This window comes from Mus musculus, chromosome 12 (assembly GCF_000001635.26).
Source record: "Mus musculus strain C57BL/6J chromosome 12, GRCm38.p6 C57BL/6J".
Taxonomy (NCBI): domain Eukaryota; kingdom Metazoa; phylum Chordata; class Mammalia; order Rodentia; family Muridae; genus Mus; species Mus musculus.
In genome coordinates, this window is record NC_000078.6 from 82,370,715 (window position 1) to 82,388,799 (window position 18,085).

An 18,085-nucleotide genomic window follows, 5' to 3' on the forward strand; every position below is an offset into this window, starting at 1 on the left:
CCACTGTCAAAGACATGAATATTTATGCAGGGAAAATATGAATATTCATACCAAGAAGAATAAATTAAAAGTTAGGATGACAACCCTTTATCAATTTTGCTTCCAAGTGTGTTTGCTTAAATTGATTTCTTTTATTTTCAACTTGAGAATTGCAAATAAGTGGCTTTGGATTCATGTTACATGACAGACACAGAATAAAGGAAGATTATGAGGCAGGCTTACTGGTGCACCCCTTTAATCCCAGCACTTGGGAGGTAGAAGGCTCATCTCTTGCAAGATCAAGACTAGCCTGGTCTATAGAGGATGGCCCAGGCCAGTAAGGGCTACACAGAGAGACTCTGGTTTTTTTTTTTTTTTTAATTAAAAAAAAAAAAAAAAAAGCAAGCAGCTAAGGCAGGACTACCCACTGCACAAATTACTTTTCTTCCATTCATTCATTTATCTGCCAGATGAGTAAGGTCAAGCGGATAGTCTGTGCTGCGATAATAAGCTGACCTGCAATAACTGTATGGTCCATATTATGTGGTATTTGGCAGGTAGCAGGTATTCAGTAGATGCTGGTTACTAAAACTTCACCTTACCAGGCATAGTGGCTGCCCCTGTAGTCACAGCTGCTCCAGAGGCAGAAGTAGAAGGCTGTTTGAGCTCCAGAATGTGGAACCAGCGTTTATGCCTCACAAGGTTGGATTCCAGTGATGTCTAAGCAAACAGCACCAAGGGACAGCATCAGCCCCCACCCCTCAGCCCCCATTTTTTCCCTAGACGAAATGCTCAGCTCCATGGTTGCTGGACCATTGAGGGAGAGGGTTAAGAGCTCAGCACTGTTTATACTAGTTCTCCAGGTCTACATTTTTATGTTGCAAACTTACTTCTTATTGGGAGCTCAGTATCCTTTGCAAAGTTGTTTGTCAGATGGCAAGCTTCTCGGTGATGAGTGTGTGTCTTGATCACTGCTGTATCAGCGACATCTGGGAATGCTTCACTTAAGGGCAATGTGAACACTGTTGTATCTCATTTACATCTGGGAATGCTAACTTTAAGGGCAGTGTAAAAGGTATATCTGCCCCCAAGCTGTCCTGCCATTAAGACATTAAGAAGTGTCTCCAGCTGTGTGCTGGTGACACTGGTCTCTACCCAAGCTCTATGCTGGAGCACAGTCAGCACACTGTTCAAATGGTGGTGGTGCAAATCTGCTCAAATTCTTCAATGACACGGTTATTAATGGGCTTTTTAGTTCAAAACAATTTATTTTAAAGTATTAATGTTTTGATGAATAGATGTCTGTTTTTATTTAAAGGCCTTAGATTGGTAAAGGGGAGATCATTGAGGACGGTTGGCAGTTTTGTTCGGGCTGTTCTAAAGCCTCTCCTACTTTGTAAATCAGGAAAAGAAATTCCCTGAAACCCCACCACCTGCTCAGTGCTGTAGGATGTGGCGTGCAGCAATTCCAGCTTACTCCTCTGTCCTTTCTTTTAGCTGAGGGGATTAGAGGTGGTTGTTCCATTGTAGTTTTTGGATCTGAGGCAGAAGAATTAAAAGGATTCCCCGAGAAGGGAGCTAGCTAGCTGGGAGTGTGTCCTGCAGGACTTGTTAGCACTGGGAGGCAAAGCATGCCCATCTCTATTTACCTCACTGTATCTCCTGCCTCCACAGCTGAACTATCAGCAGAAAGTAGGCATCATGTACTGCAAAGCAGGCCAGAGCACGGAGGAGGAGATGTACAACAACGAGTCTGCAGGCCCAGCCTTTGAGGAGTTCCTTCAGCTGCTGGGGGAACGAGTCCGGCTAAAAGGATTCGAGAAGTATCGTGCGCAGCTTGACACCAAAAGTAAGACATACTTACCCCTTCCTGCTCTGCTTGATTTCTCCTGCATGCTGATGTGCATTTGCTAAACCATCATCCAACAGCACTGCCTCTTGCTGCAGAAAATCAGACTGGGAGGCTGTAGCACTAGAAACATCAAAGACCATGGCCCAAATGGCATCGCTGTCATCAGACCTGTGCATGGGTCAGGGCTTGGGCACAAATGGTGCTCAGTGTACCAGGTGGAACTGCAGAGATTCATTCACATGGATGAACGTTAGGAGGACTGAAAAGGCCAGAAACTTAGTCTGATTGTAAGACCTATACAGTTTACTTTTATTGGTTTATTATATAATCCTTGTGTTCTTCTGCATAGCCAACCTTTACATAACTTTCTAATTTATTTTTACATTCTTTTTTATATCCTTGTTTATATGTGTGTTTGGGTGTTTGTATGTGATGTATATGTGCATGTGACTGTATGTGTGTCCACTACTTCTGCCCCCAAGTTCCTGTAGAGGTCAAAGACAAACTTCGTGGAGTCTGTTCCCTTTTTGGGTTTGGTTTGTTTGGTTTTTTTTTGTTTTGTTTTTGTTTTTTTTTTGTTTTTTTGTTTTTTTTTTTTTTTTTTTGTTTTGGAATCGCCATCTCATTATGTGTCTTTGGCTGACCTGGAACTCCCCATGTAGACCAGACTGACCTGGAACTCATAAAGACCTTTCTGTCTCTTCAGTGCTAGGATTAAAGGTGTATGTCACTACACCCAGCTTCTTCCTTCTACCTTTACGTGGGTTCAAACTCAGGTTACATGGCTTTGTGGCAAGTGACTCTACCAATGGGGTCAGCTTGCTACACCCATCTGTATCTGTTGTTTCTGTTGCCTACAGTTCTATTAACGTGGTGATACATGTGTGTACACATGTATGTGTGCATGTAGATGCCACAGGTGAGCCATGGATGTTGTTCCTCAGGAGTCATCCTTCCAGTGTTTAGAGACCAGAAGTTCACCACAGAAACCAGGCTGGTGGGCAGTGAGCTCCACGGTTAAGCCTGTCTCCACCTGCTCAGTACTCACTCTCCAAGCTTGCGCCACCACACTCGCTATATTAATATGAGTTTTGAGGATTCGAACTTGGGACTTTATCCATAAGTCATCTCTCTAGTCTGTTTATCTTAAAACTTATTTAGATGTTGTGACAACTTTTCCGTGTTGTGTGTCATTGTACTTTGTATTTCCCTACTGCCTGTCTTCCTCCCGGCCCTTGCTGGTCCTCTCTCTCCCCAAGTGCTATCCCTTCTGCTCCTTTGGTACCAGAATCTACAAAACCAGGCCTGTTGGTTTGCATCGGTATGTTGATTAAAGGCCCAGTGATAAGTCAATCTGTTTAACTACAGTGCAGAATCCTGCTAGGTTTCTAGACCCCTTCAGGAGGGCAGTTAAGCTCTCAGGTGTTGGTTTGGGAGGCAGTATGTCGATTCTGGTGCTCCTTTGTGGGGAGAGAATTTCAATTTTATCTAAAAAACTATCTTTAGACAGCTGTGACCTGTTTTTCTTTGAGAGGGTCTTTGGATTAGCACATATGTGTTGCAGGCTATAGTAATCTCTCTGGTTTTCTGTACAGGAAATTAAATAAGGCATTGACTCATGAAAACAGAAAAGCATTCATAAACTCCACTGCAGGGAGGAATTTCCTGTTGCCATAGTTTTGCTGTTGGCAGCTTAGAGACACCATGCAAGAGCAACTATGAAAAGCCATAAATAGCCTAGCTGCTTAAATAGTATGTTAATGCCTGGCCCTGCTTGCAGCTCTGTAAGATCTTAAATTGTTAGGTGCCCTTTAGCTCTTTGTGTCCCAATGTTATGATGTCCACCTCACAGAGTCTGTGCCTGTCACAAGTTGTAGGGCTCTGCAGATCATCACCAGGGAGAACCCACTGAAATACGGGCCTTGCTTCTATAACTGAGTGGTCAGCGGTAGCCCAGAAGACTGTGTGCCAACTATCAAGCTAACCTGTTGATGATGTAGGTGATGTCATAAAGGCATCCAGAAATGCAATGTGGTGGCTAATAAAGCAGTCAAATCACTGAGATTTGGCCCCAAGTCCTATCAACTTGACAGCTAGAGAAAGATGGACCTAGCGTGGCAAGCTGCCTCTGACTGCACAATCTAGAATTATGTAATATATTCTACAAAAGTGTCCCTTCTCACTGAGAGGGTTCTGATAGAGTTACTTCTCTGCTTTTACAGAATATGCCTTCATCTGCTTTTTCTTGGTGTAACAAAATACCCAAGGCTAGCTAGTTTGGGAAGAAAACGGGTTGGCTCAGTTCTGGAGGCATGAAACCATGGTGCTGGCGTGTGCTGTGCTCCTGTCAAAGCCGCCCAGTGCCGGGCACAGGTGGAGGAGATCACACTGTAGGATGAGAAACCAGGGAGGTGGGCAAGACTGAACTCAGGAGGTAGAGGGAGGAGGATCAGAAACTCAATGTTGTCCTTGGCTAAATAGTAAGTTTGAGGCCAAACTGGTTTTGTGAGACCCTGTCCCAAAGGCAGTTCCTCAGTAGAGCTTATGCAGATCTATGAACATGCAGGTTTTTCCAAATTCAAACACTTTGTGTGGTTTGTGTGTGTGCTTACCCTCTGGTCCCCTGTTGCACATGGGTTGTATATTGTCACTAGTGTTCCAAAAGCTAATGAGGCTCTGGTTTTATTTGTTCAGCTTTTCCACACCGTTATGCTTCCGTTTTGATAATTTCTATCAGCACATCTTCAGCTTCCTTTCTCTTTCCCGCCCATTCTGTAGAACATCCTAATTCACACTAATTTGATCCAGTGACACTTCCAGTAAAATACGGTTTTATCGACCAGAAGTTGTACTTGGTAATTTTTTAAGTCTTCCATTCTCTGAGCTTCATTGGGTTCATCTTGTCCTTTAAATCCTTTAGGATTTCTGTTTGTGTCTTCCTGGATTTCTTCCTGGTGTTGGATTTTTCCTGGATTGAGTTCCGCCTCACTGCTCCCACTGGCTGCTTACTTAAGAAGTGCTGCATTTCCTGAATGCCATCACTGTGTAGATGTCAGTGAACACCCTGAAAGAACCACTTGGTTTCCCTGAAGCTTGATTAGCCTTGCCTACAGCTACGTACAGTAGTAGCCTTGTAGTGTTTCTAAGGCATGAAGTGGCATGACCTGACCAGCATCCTGTTGAATTAGATGTCTCCAGTGTGCCTGTGTGGGATGGATTCACATGTCTTCCACCTCCAAACAGTTTGGTGGCTCCTGCTCTAATTATTTTATTTGTTTGTTTTTTAGAAAGGAACCCTGTGCATATGTAGATTATTTTTGTCCAGTACTTAAGGGTACCTTGTTCAGATATTGAGCTTTGCTGGCTCTGAGCTTTGCCTCTCTTGGATACTAAGCTCAGTACCGATATTCTGCAAGTATTTGTTGCTTCAGACTTCCTGAACTCCATTGTATGCTGGCTTCTCTCTTCAGACTGGGCTTAGCCTATCCTGTACCATTGTCCCAAAATTCCACCTGAGTAGTGAACTGGGACATTATAGGGCTCACCTTACTTCCTTGTTGCCACCCCTCACTGACACCATCCCAGCATGGACCACAGATTGTCTAATGCTGTCCTTTGTTGGATGTTTGAAATCAGTTGGTTCAAATATCTTACCAAATTTTCAAATTTATAGTGAGAATTATGGCTGGAACAGAAGTTGTAGATTCACTTTTATATTCATTCACTCATTCATTCAGTCAATCTATCAGTCAATCAGTCTGTGCATGCATGCTATCTTAGTTGAATCCCACAAATTGCTAGCTAAATTGTCTTTATATACATTCACATGCCTATGGTTAGATAGCTAATAAGCATTATGACCTGTGACAGCTCTGGTGGTATGGCCGGCTAATGTGTGAGCATGAATCCATGACTTGACCTCTAGTCTCTGTCCCTTCCCTTTCTGGTGTACTTGACCTTTTCTCACCCAAATTGTCTGCTGAGACACTTCTACACATCATCGTAACTGTTTTGAGGTTTTTATTCTGCTGTGAAACAGGAGAGTCAGGAAAGCTAAGCCTGGCGAAACAGTGGAGGCATTTCCTCTCTTTCCTACCCATCTGCACAAAGTCCGTTCTCTCATCTCAGCAGTAAAGACAAACAAATAAGCGTCAGATAAATATGTTGTTGGCTGGAACAGATCTCTAAAGAAATGTTCAGCAGTGAATTTTTGGGCTTCCTGTTTGTTTCCAGATTTGGTTGGCAAACACACTAGACTAAAGAGAAAAATAAACTTCTCTCTACGACATTGATTTGAAAGCTGGAGACCACCCTTATTTTAAGCTAAATTTACGGATGATTATTTGAGAAGTTATTGCCTGAATGAAGCTTGGTTGTCACGTCAGCACACACGGGACTTTGAGGTCCTTTGTGAAGCATTCCTCAGCGCCCTGCCCTCCCTAATTCACTGCAGTGTTGTGTGCCACCCCAGGATTTCAGCTGCAGCCAATGGGTAGCTGGAGTCGGTGCTTTAGCCTAGACTCACTCACAAGTTAGAAAGAACATAGAACCTTGGGGGCTGGAGAGATGGTTCAGTGGCTAAGAGTACATGCTCTTACATCAAAACAACCATCCATCCTGACCAAGTAGGTTTCATCCCAGGGATGCAGAGATGGTTTAATATACGGAAATCCATCAACGTAATCCACTATATAAACAAACTCAAAGACAAAAACCACATGATCATCTCGTTAGATGTGGAGAAAGCATTTGACAAAATCCAACACCCTTCGAGGCCCATACCTAAACATGATAAAAAGCAATCTATATCAAACCAGTAGCCAACATCAAAGTAAATGGTGAGAAGCTAGAAGCAATTCCACTAAAATCAGGGACTAGACAAGGCTGCCCACTTTCTCCTTACCTATTCAACATTGTACTTGAAGTCCTACCCAGCGCAATTCGACAACAAAAGGAGATCAAGGGGATACAAATTGGAAAGGAAGAAGTCAAAATATCACTTTTTGCAGATGATATGATAGTATATATAAGTGACCCTAAAAATTCCACCAGAGAACTCCTAAACCTGATAAACAGCTTCGGTGAAGTAGCTGAATATAAAATTAACTCAAACAAGTCAATGTCCTTTCTCTACACAAAGGATAAACAGGCTGAGAAAGAAATTAGGGAAACAACACCCTTCTCAATAGTCACAAATAATATAAAATACCTTGGCGTGACTCTAACTAAGGAAGTGAAAGATCTGTATGATAAGCACTTCAAGTCTCTGAAGAAAGAAATTAAAGAAAATCTCAGAAGATGGAAAGATCTCCCATGCTCATGGATTGGCAGGATCAATATAGTGAAAATGTCTATCTTGCCAAAAGCAATCTACAGATTCAATGCAATCCCCATCAAAATTCCAACTCAATTCTTCAACGAATTAGGAAGGGCAATTTGCAAATTCATCTGGAATAACAAAAAACCTAGGATAGCAAAAACTCTTCTCAAGGATAAAAGAACCTCTGATGGAATCACCATGCCTGGCCTAAAGCTTTACTACAGAGCAATTATGATAAAAACTGCATGGTACTGGTATAGTGACAGACAAGTAGACCAGTGTAATAGAATTGAAGACCCAGAAATGAACCCACACACCTATGGTCACTTGATCTTTGACAAGGGAGCAAAAACCATCCAGTGGCAAAAAGACAGCATTTTCAACAAATGGTGCTGGCACAACTGGTGGTTATCATGTAGAAGAATGCGAATTGATCCATTCCTATCTCCTTATATTAAGGTTAAATCTAAGTGGATCAAGGAACTCCACATAAAACCAGAGACAGTGAAACTTATAGAGGAGAAAGTGGGGAAAAGCCTTGAAGATATGGGTACAGGGGAAAAATTCCTGAACAGAACAGCAATGGCTTGTGCTGTAAGATCGAGAATCGACAAATGGGACCTTATAAAATTGCAAAGATTCTGCAAGGCAAAAGACACTGTCAATAAGACAAAAAGGCCACCAACAGATTGGGAAAGGATCTTTACCAATCCTAAATCAGATAGGGGACTAGTATCCAATATATATAAAGAACTCAAGAAGGTGGACTCCAGAAAATCAAATAACCTCATTAAAAAATGGGGCTCAGAGCTAAACAAAGAATTCTCAACTGAGGAATACCAAATGGCCGAGAAGCACCTGAAAAATGTTCAGCATCCTTAATCATCAGGCAAATGCAAATCAAAACAACCCTGAGATTCCACCTCACACCAGTCAAAATGGCTAAGAACAAAAATTCAGGTGACAGCAGATGCTGGCAATATGGAGAAAGAGGAACACTCCTCCATTGTTGGTGGGATTGCAAGCTTGTACAAGCACTCTGGAAATCAGTCTGGCAGTTCCTCAGAAAATTGGACATAGTACTACAGGAGGATCCCGCAATACCTCTCCTGGGCATATATCCAGAAGATGTTCTAACCGGTAAGAAGGACACATGCTCCACTATGTTCATAGCAGCCTTATTTATAATAGCCAGAAGCTGGAAAGAACCCAGATGCCACTCAACAGAGGAATGGATACAGAAAATGTGGTACATTTATACAATGGAGTACTACTCAGCTATTAAAAAGAATGTATTTATGAAATTCCTAGGCAAATGGATGGACCTGGAGGGCATCATCCTGAGTGAGGTAACACATTCACAAAGAAACTCACACAATATGTACTCACTGATAAGTGGATATTAGCTCAGAAACTTAGAATACCCAAGATACAAGATACAATTTGCAAAACACATGAAACTCAAGAAGAACGAAGACCAAAGTGTGGACACTTTGCCCCTTCTTAGAATTGGGAACAAAACACCTATGGAAGGAGTTACAGAGACAAAGTTTGGAGCTGAGACGAAAGGATGGACCATCTAGAGACTGCCATATCCAGGGATCCATCCCATAATCAGCCTCCAAACGCTGACACCATTGCATACACCAGCAAGATTTTGCTGAAAGGACCCTGATATGGCTGTCTCTTGTGAGGCGATGTCAGTGCCTGGCAAACACAGAAGTGGATGCTCACAGTCAGCTATTGGATGGGTCACAGGGGCCCCAATGGAGGAGCTAGAGAAAGTACTCAAGCCGCTGAAGGGGTCTTCAACTCTATAGGCGGAACAACAATATGAACTAACCAGTACCCCCCCCCCCACCCGGAGCTCGTGTCTTTAGCTGCATATGTATCAGAAGATGGCCTCAAGCCGCTGAAGGGGTCTTCAACCGTATAGGCGAAACAACAATATGAACTAACCAGTACCCCCCCCCCCCCGGAGCTCGTGTCTTTAGCTGCATATATATCAGAAGATGGCCTAGTCGGCCATCATTGGGAAGAGAGGCCCCTAGGTCTTGCCAACTTTATATGCCCCAGTACAGGGGAATGCCAGGGCCAAGAAGTGGGAGTGGGTGAGTAGGGGATTGGGGTGGGGGTAAGGATCTGGGGACTTTTATGATAGCATTTAAAATGTAAATGAAGAAAATACCTAATTAAAAAAATAAATTAAAAAAAATAACATAGGTACTTAATAAACTCTTGCCAATTTACAAAATAAAAAAGAAATAAGAGTACGTGTTCTTCTTCCTGAAGATCCAGGTCCGATTCCCAGGACCCATGAGGTTGCTCACAATCATCTGGAACTCTCATTTCAGAAGATCCAGTGCCCTCTTGGGTTTTATGGGCACAAGGCACATACATGGTGTACTTATATGTATTCAGGAAAAACAGTACTAATAAAAATATTAAATCTTTAGGAAAAGAAAAGTAGTCCCTTATGTGGAGTAAGCCCTGATGGAAGAGAGGGATAAGTCACACACAGGGCCACTCAGGTTTCTAGACACAGAGTAAACTACACATACAAAATCTTAACTGAATAAAATGTTGAATTTAATATTAGTGTGTGTGCGTGTGTGTGTGTGTGTGTGTGTGTGTGTGGTGAGTATATATGACAGTGGACACACATACACATGTGACAGTACCTGTGTGAAGGTCAGAGAAGGACTTTGGGGAGTCACTTCTTTCCTTTCAAGGCAAGATTATTTTTGTTGGTTCTGCTGTGTACGTGTACTCAAGTTGGGTCTCCTGTTTCTACTTCCCATCATGCCTGGGATTACTGGGTTAACAGGTGTGTGCCTCTGCATCTGGCTTTTTTATGGGGGTTCTAAGGATTGAATTTGGGTTGTCAGGTATATATGTAAAGCTCTCACTTTAAGCTGCTGAGTCATCTTGCTGGACCCAAAGTTTAAATTCCAACCAAGACATTTACTGAGGACCTTATAAGCTAGCATTTTTGAGCATAGCAAACAATGGAGAAGTGACGATTGATGGCCAAATTATACCCCAGGGTCCAAAACTTGCCCTGTCTCAGAAAAGCATACTTGATTCCTAGTGTGCATCTAAACATTGACTCCAGCATCCCCAGATCCTGAGGGAGGATTACATGCATGTGAAGTCTGTCTCTAGCATAGAGATCTTAAACAGCCCCTTAACTACTATGCTATTTCAAATGAGGTAAGAATTATGGCCAGATCCAACACATCCTAATCTTCCCCCAAGCAGTCCCACCAACTGGAACAAACGTTGAAAGGTAAGTCCATTGGAGCCATTCTCTTTCAAACCACTGTGATGGATGTCTGTCTTATCTATGTATTAGAACACTCAGGATCAAAGCCAGGGCTTCACATGCCAGGCAAGAAGTCTCTCACTCATCTACACCTCCAGCCTCCTTAGGTATTTTAAGCTAGACAGTTTCCACAAGTCAAGTGCTTCTGTCTTGGCCATCTACTTTGTCTTGTCTTTCCTGCAGCACTCAAGAAAACCTCATATGAACACCTTCTTGCTTCTTCTCAGTTTCACACATACCATTATCGTCCTAGCTTCCGACATGAGAAGTGCTCATGACTATCAGAGGTGCTGGCATCACCTTGGACCTGCTTCTGCAGACTTGAAGTACCTTCGAGTAGAAATGCTGCTGTTGACTTGCTGTTTTGCCCACAGCTTCCTAAAGCTTTGCTGTGATCTTTTACAGCAGACAGCCTTATCTTCCCTTTGTTGTTCTCTATCTTAGTATTGCCTGCTCTTAGTGTTACCTGCTTTGAGTAATGAGAGTTTTATTTGAGATTTCAGACAAGATCTTTCTATGTCGCCCAAACCGTCCTCTAACTCAGATCCTCCTTTCTCAGCCTGCCAAGTTCTAGGATTATAGATGTGTGCCCGACCATGCCTGCTAAAGGATTTTCTTCTTAGGACCTAATTGTTGAGTATGGTGGCATTCATAACTATGTGCAGCTTACTGATTCTGTGAGATGGAGGTGGTCATGACTGTCAAGGCTACTGGGGTTTACTACTAGCCATGTGGTGGCACATACCTTTAGTCCTAGCTCCTAGCACTTGTGAGGCAGAGGCAGGCAGATCTCCGAGTTTGAGGCCAGCCTGGTGTGCAGAGTGAGTTCCAAGACAGCCAGGGCTACACAGAGAAACCCTGTCTCTATAAACCATAAGAAAAAAGGATTGAGCCCATCCAACTACACTACAGATAAGCATTAGCTTTTCTGAGCTGGCTCACTATATATTCTCTTCATTGAGATTTAAACAATATCTTTGTTTCCTTTTCCCACATTGCCATCCTCTTAAGGCTTTGATGGTTTCAGGGTCACTAGAAGCAAAGCAAGAATACCAAATACTACAGTCCTAGAAGATTTGAGAACATTTCTTTTCCCTTCTCTCTGGAACCATTCACGCTTGTATCCTGTACATAGTAACCTCAGAATTAGGAAACTGCTTTTTTCTTGTTAAGGAAGTTCTCACTGTTTTGGCCTTAGTCTCATCTCGAACCTTATGAAACCATTTTCAGACTGTTCAAAATACGAGCAAACTGTGGGGTTTCTAGATATCCCAAGAAAAAGGCTGGTCAGGCAGCGTCCAGCACATGAAGTTAGGTGTGCAGAGAACGAAAGGGCTAAAAGTGGCAAAGCAGATTGCTCTCCAGAGAACATTTCTTTCTGGTAGTCGTGTTCATAAGCCAAACGCAGTTAAGAAATCCTGGTGGCTGGATTTCTTCCTAGCTCATCAGTTTTGCTTAAAATCAGCTTGAAACCCATCAAAGCTGCCACATTCACCTCAAAGTCTTGCAAGATATTTATAGCAGGTTAATCCGCAGATATTTATAGCAGGTTCCTAACTATAGATAAGTTCTTCATACTTAAAACAAGCCTGAAGCAGTTGAGAAAGACCCTCTTTTATAGTAATGGCCCTTTCTGGCCGTGGTCATTAATATTTATGAGGTTTTTCTTCTTGAGTACTTACTTGTTGCTATGTATTTTGCAATTATGAAAAGTCATTTTTGCTTTGTTCTATATTTAGCTTATTTCTTTGCATTTTTCATGAACTTCCAAGCGAAGATCCTCCAGTAAACTCCAGCCTGAAGCTCAGGGATCAGGATCATGTTTCTAAATCTGAAAGTTTGATCGTGTGCTTGGAGCAGTACCTCAGAGTAGTGGGAGCTCCTGCACCAGTGTCCTATTGCGCTATTGAAACTAGGCTCCTTTTGAGACCTCCTGCCCACTGCAGTGGTGCTGGGTGTGGCCTGCAGATTTTGTCTCTTCAAGAGGCTTCCCCACTAGTGCTTGCTGATTTTGAAAACTCCTGCCTGCCTCTTATGCATGCCAGTGACTTTGTCTTGCTATGTCATTCACTAAAACACAGTAGTTACCATTCACTGACATGTAGTCAAGTATGGTCCTCAAAAAAGTATGGTTGGTGGTTAAGTCAACCCCTGATGAATGCTCTTAGGTTCTCTGGAGATCCAGGCCTCTGTCTCAGCAGTCCCTTGCAGCTGGCTGGTTCTTTTTTGTTCATTTTGTTTTTCCCTTACTATAGGTGCCTGTGGGCACATTGATTGGAAAATCATTTTTATTTAGATAGTAGAGGTTGTTTTTCCTTAGGGACAGCATGGCCTCTCATGCCTTTAACATTTGAGGGCACTCCTTTGACTTTGGTCTCCAGTGTTAATCTTTCAACACTCTTAATTGAATTGGAAATATTAAGAAATTGGTTTTCAATGTCTGTGAAGGTGAATGCGAAATTATTTTTTGTTGTTTTTGCCAGACCTAGATTGAATTTATCATTTCCTTCAGTTATAAACATAGACGACCAGCCACCTGTGATTTTATTGCCAATAGAAAGCAGACAGACCTTTGTTGTCATAGCTGTTGACAGTAATACTGCTTATGCTCAGGACTACTCTGCATTGCAGCAGCAAGTAGGTCATTTGCTGGGAACATTATAAATCTTACAGCATTTAACTATCACTTCAATTTTTTATTTATATTTTGATTGTGTTTTTTTTTTAAGATAAGATCTTGCCCTATATAGTCCAGTCTAGCTTAGAACTCCAAGTGTAGCCCCCCAGGGTTGCTGTGAACTTGAGATGTTCCCGTCTAAGCCTCTTGAGCACAGGATTATTGGGGTGAACCATCATGCCTGGCAATAGCATATTTTAAATTGTTTGATAGTTAGGTTTCTATTTTTATTTTTGCATGCATATTTTTATATGTGTATACATATATACACATATGTATATACAAACATACATGTGGGGTGCATGCATGTGTGGATGAATGCAGGCACACCTGCACATGAATGTGTGTGAGCTTAGAGACCAAAGGTTGACATTAGATATCCTCCTTGATCATTCTCACCTTGCTGTGACGATGCCCTGTCTCTGTCGCCTCACTGTGCTTGAATTAGGCACCACTGGAGAGCCTCTTACTGTGGACAAACATTTCACCCAATGAGCCACGTCCCACTGTGCCCCCCCCCCAGTTTGTTTGTTTGAGAATAATTTACTTTATTCGTTCACAGATTTTCTAGAAAACATCCATTCTGAGAAAGTACCCATCTATAGACTTCTTAGGAGTGCAAGAGAGAATTGGGTATTTAAAAAACGAGTCAAAACACCTATGAGAGCCTTACATCGATCAGCTCTTTACTTTCTCGGTCGTTTTTGAAGGTGTTCTCTTGGTGAGTTCTTTTCCAGGCCTCACAGTCGTCTCACCTGTTGTATTATTTTTCCTGAACTGTAGCTGACTCCACTGGAACCCACTCTCTGTACACAACCTACAAAGACTATGAGATAATGTTCCACGTCTCCACCATGCTGCCCTACACACCTAACAACAAGCAACAGGTAAGAGCTGCTGTCGTCCGTGCTCCACTTACTGCACTTATTTCCCCCAGAAGCCTGAGTGGTGAGTGTGCGAAATCTGCAGCCAGAATGTAGTATTGCACCTGTCACAGCAGCAGGGCGCTTTGTGCTTTGTGAAAGCAGGGAATAGCGAGTGAGCCGAAAACAAATGAAGAGACTCAAATTCTAGGTTAACAGCCAGCTGGACGGCTTTGTGAATTAATCATTTGCTTTTCACACCGGGGATGGAGGTTTTCATGAGATCTGAAGAGAACAAGTTGAGGTCACCATGATTGGATGACTCTGCAAAGGGCCTACACAAGTGGGCAAAGATTCCTCTCAAGAAGCCAGGGCTTAAACCAGGGAGTGCTGATGCTTCATCTAGAGTCCAAGGGAAATTGAACACAGCAGCAAGAATGCCAGGGAGAGTGTCAGTAGGATCCAGAGCCATGTTCTTCCTCATCAGGAAGTGGCAAGGAATAGAACTGATAAAGTCAAATGTAACTGCACTGAGTCCTGCAGAGATCAGGGACACTCCTTGTCACCAAGCACAAGAGGAGTGAAGGAACCAGGATGTACAGACTCTCATGGAGGAAGATGGAAGCTGACAGTTCTGTTTGGACAATATCAGCAGTCACGATTTGGGAAACTAGTTCAAAATAAATGTCAGATTGAACCTGAGAAGAAGCCAAAAGCACACATTGTCTCCTAACATACCCATTGCACACCAAGTATGCAATGTTTCATTGTCTGTTGTACTAACAGGGCCAGCTGCAGAGTGGATCAGGGCTCCTTAGTCCATCACTCAGCTAACCTCACACCTTGCTGCTTTGGGTTCACTCTCAAGCCTAAGTAAACAAGCTTTGCTTTTCCAGGTTAGTTACCAAAGTGATCAAAAATAGGAAAGACAACAGTGAGTAGCCATAAATCTGCAGTAAGCCCATCTCAGTAAGCCCATCTCAGTAAGCCCATCTCAGTAAGCCCATCTCAGTAAGCCCATCTCTGGCCTAGACTCTGCACGGTTTATAGACTTCTGAGTGGAAAACACCATTCTGAGAGAGAGAAAGTAAACACTAATGAATAATCATTGAGGGAAAAAGGAGCTGTTGCTTTGCAGAAAACATGAGATCTGTCAGTCAGGTACTGTATTCACTATCAGGATGTAGCTGCTGAAGTGCTGGGCACAGTAAGTTACCATTTCAGTGCACAACTGTGTACATAGTTTAATTTGGGGAATCAATGAAAGCAAAAACATTACAGTCCTAAATAAAAATGTTAATCTCTCCTGCTACATACTAAGAATTTTTATTCTCTAGCTAATTTTTTTTTCTGTGTAGATAACTTTATACATAGAAATACATTTAAAGAGAATATCTTTTAAAATATTTTACATGTATTTTAAATAAATACAGCTTTGTTTATATTTAGCATAAGACAAATGGGTTTGAATCCTTATAAAAACATGAATTCCACATATCAAGACATACTGAAGAATGATCTTGCAGAAAAAAAGATACTGACATATGTGTAAAGTGGAGAGGTGATGTTTGCTTTTATTCATTGTTTCACTATAATTTGAACGTTTTGCTACATTCTAAATAGCAATCAGTTCACACCAGGCTTCATCTCCATCCTGTCTGATACTTAGAAATAAAGTAAACTTCCTCACTGGGTGATAACTTGAAGTGCTTTCAAATTCCTAAGGTTGAAAGTATGTTTCCCGGGGCTGCAGAATCAGCTTGGCACCTTGGTGCCCTTCCGGAGGACTCAGGCTTAGTTCCCACATCCACTTGGTGCCTTACAATGATCTATAACTTCAGTTTCAGGGGGTCCAACACCCTCTGCTGGCCTCTACAAGTATCAAGCATGCATGCAATGCACAGATATACATGCATGCAGAACATTCTACCATAAAATAAAACAGAAGGCTTTTTTTAAAGTATTCTTCCCAGACATTTTTCTCTAAACTTCCAACTCTAATCTAAAAGGCTGCTGTCTTCCAGCTGGAGGCCAACACTAAGTTATTGGTTTTATGTAATTTCCATGCTTTAATATCCCTAGAGAACTTAAATAAAAAATGAGTTGTATAGGTTTGTGTGTAGCATAGTTAGTTGTTGTGATTTTTACTTGTTTTGTTTCCAAGAGCGTCCATAAAACAAAGATGAGAAAAGCAGACGTCACTCCAATTTTTTATAGGATAATCACACTGTCCTCCTCCGAAGAACTGACTGGCTTGATGTGCCTGAGTCTGAAACACTGTGTGAGAGCAGGAGTCAGAAGGGAGACTGAAGCAGGGCTCTGCAACTAAGGAAGGTGTTCAAACCTTAGCCCTAACCTGCCTTTAAATCATTACTTGTGGAATAGTATGGATTTCTATGTTCCTAGCTTGCAACACAAACCGTCTACCAGGAAACCCCTTGCACATGCTCTGGAAAGGAAACTGACATAATCGTGTTGTAATTATCTCAGCCGTTCCTCATCTCTAAAGCTCTTTCCCAATGGCAAGTTTCTTGCCTGAAAACAGAACACAACTGTTGCTATAGAAACTGAGGTTCTGGGCAAGTCTACTTTTAGTTAGCTTTGTTTGAATGGCTATATCCTTTATGCAAATTTTAGAATATCCAATTCCATCCATGTTCCTCCTTTGGAGAGGATGCTAAGACAGGCTGGAATACTGACAGGATCTGCTGTGATCCCTGCACCGGACGGCCTACCTCGTGGACTAGATGCCTTCAACATAGGCAGTGGTAGAGGCTGTCTCTAAGCATCGTGCTCACGCTCATACTTGCTTGTTTTCTTGTAGCTCCTGAGGAAGCGGCACATTGGGAATGACATTGTGACAATAGTTTTCCAAGAGCCTGGAGCACAACCATTCAGCCCGAAAAACATCCGGTCTCACTTTCAGCATGTTTTTGTCATTGTCCGGGCTCACAACCCTTGCACTGAGAGTGTCTGTTACAGGTAGGCATCGAGCTGCAGTGGCTGAGTGAGTGGTGGGTGATGGCTATGCAGCCCTCCCCCCCAGCTCTGTGTTCTGGAGTATGTGGGATGTCTGTTGCTGTCATCTTTAGCTCTGCATTGTGTGCACAGTTGGCTAAATTCACATGATGATGTCACTGGCGGTACTGGCATTCCCTGGGCTTGTGGTTAGACACCTGTCCTTCCATTTGCACCTCCTCCTTAGGTGCTGTCCCTCATCCACACCATCTGGTCACCAACTAACTAGTTACTCATGCTGCTAATTATATATTCCTTTTGGCAAGGCAAGAACAGAGATGAATGTTCATAATAAATAGAAGTTCATTTTTTTATTGTTGCTATTAAAAAGCCCTTCACGCTAACATTTCTAAGCATACTCTTAAAGGCTTTTTTTTGTGTTTTATTAGACATTTGTTGTAATTGTTTCAAATACCTTGAGCATTTCTCCTGTGCTGTCTACTAGATTTGTCAAAGGATTTCATACTATCATGTAGGTAGACAGTGAAACCCCTTTAAACACTGGGAAGTATGGCTAGTGGACTGCCATACAATGCACTTTTTTAATTATTAATTTATGCATATGAGTACACTGTAGCTGTCTTCAGACACACCAGAAGGGGGCATCAAATCCCATTACAGATGGTTGTGAGCCACCATGTGGTTGCTAGGGGTTGAACTCAGGACCTCTGGAAGCACAGTACTCTTAATAGCTGAGCCATCTCTCCACCCTCCTCCCATACAATGTATTTTAAAGTAACCCTTTTCTTTTCAATCCTTTATCTAAATCAGCATTGTCCAATGAAAACAGTGCAAGCCATGTACTAATTTTGTTTTTAATTGTTTTTCTGAATTTTGAAATTATAATTTAATTATATTTTCCCCTTTCCCTTCCTACCTCCAAACCCTACTATATACCCAGCCTCCCTCTCCTTCAAATTCATGACCTCTTTATTTCACTAGTTAGCCAGATTTAAAACTAAACAAAAACAAGCAAATACATAAGTAGGCAAAAGAAATTTTGACACTATCTTGAGCCAGTGTTTTATGTTATTTACTAAATATATCTAAG

The 18,085-nt window shown here is 42.1% G+C and overlaps 1 protein-coding gene across 22 annotated transcripts in view; it reads left to right on the forward strand.

The window, feature by feature from the left end:
* Sipa1l1 (signal-induced proliferation-associated 1 like 1) overlaps positions 1–18,085 on the forward strand; it is a 282,410-nt gene that overhangs the window by 201,338 nt on the left and 62,987 nt on the right. For all 22 annotated transcript variants that reach the window (XM_011244060.3, XM_011244067.3, XM_011244068.3 and 19 more), the window contains 3 exons: positions 1,654–1,828; positions 13,937–14,040; positions 16,841–16,998. In XM_011244060.3, coding sequence (XP_011242362.1) covers positions 1,654–1,828; positions 13,937–14,040; positions 16,841–16,998 — 437 coding nt within the window. The remainder of the gene's footprint in view (positions 1–1,653; positions 1,829–13,936; positions 14,041–16,840; positions 16,999–18,085) is intronic.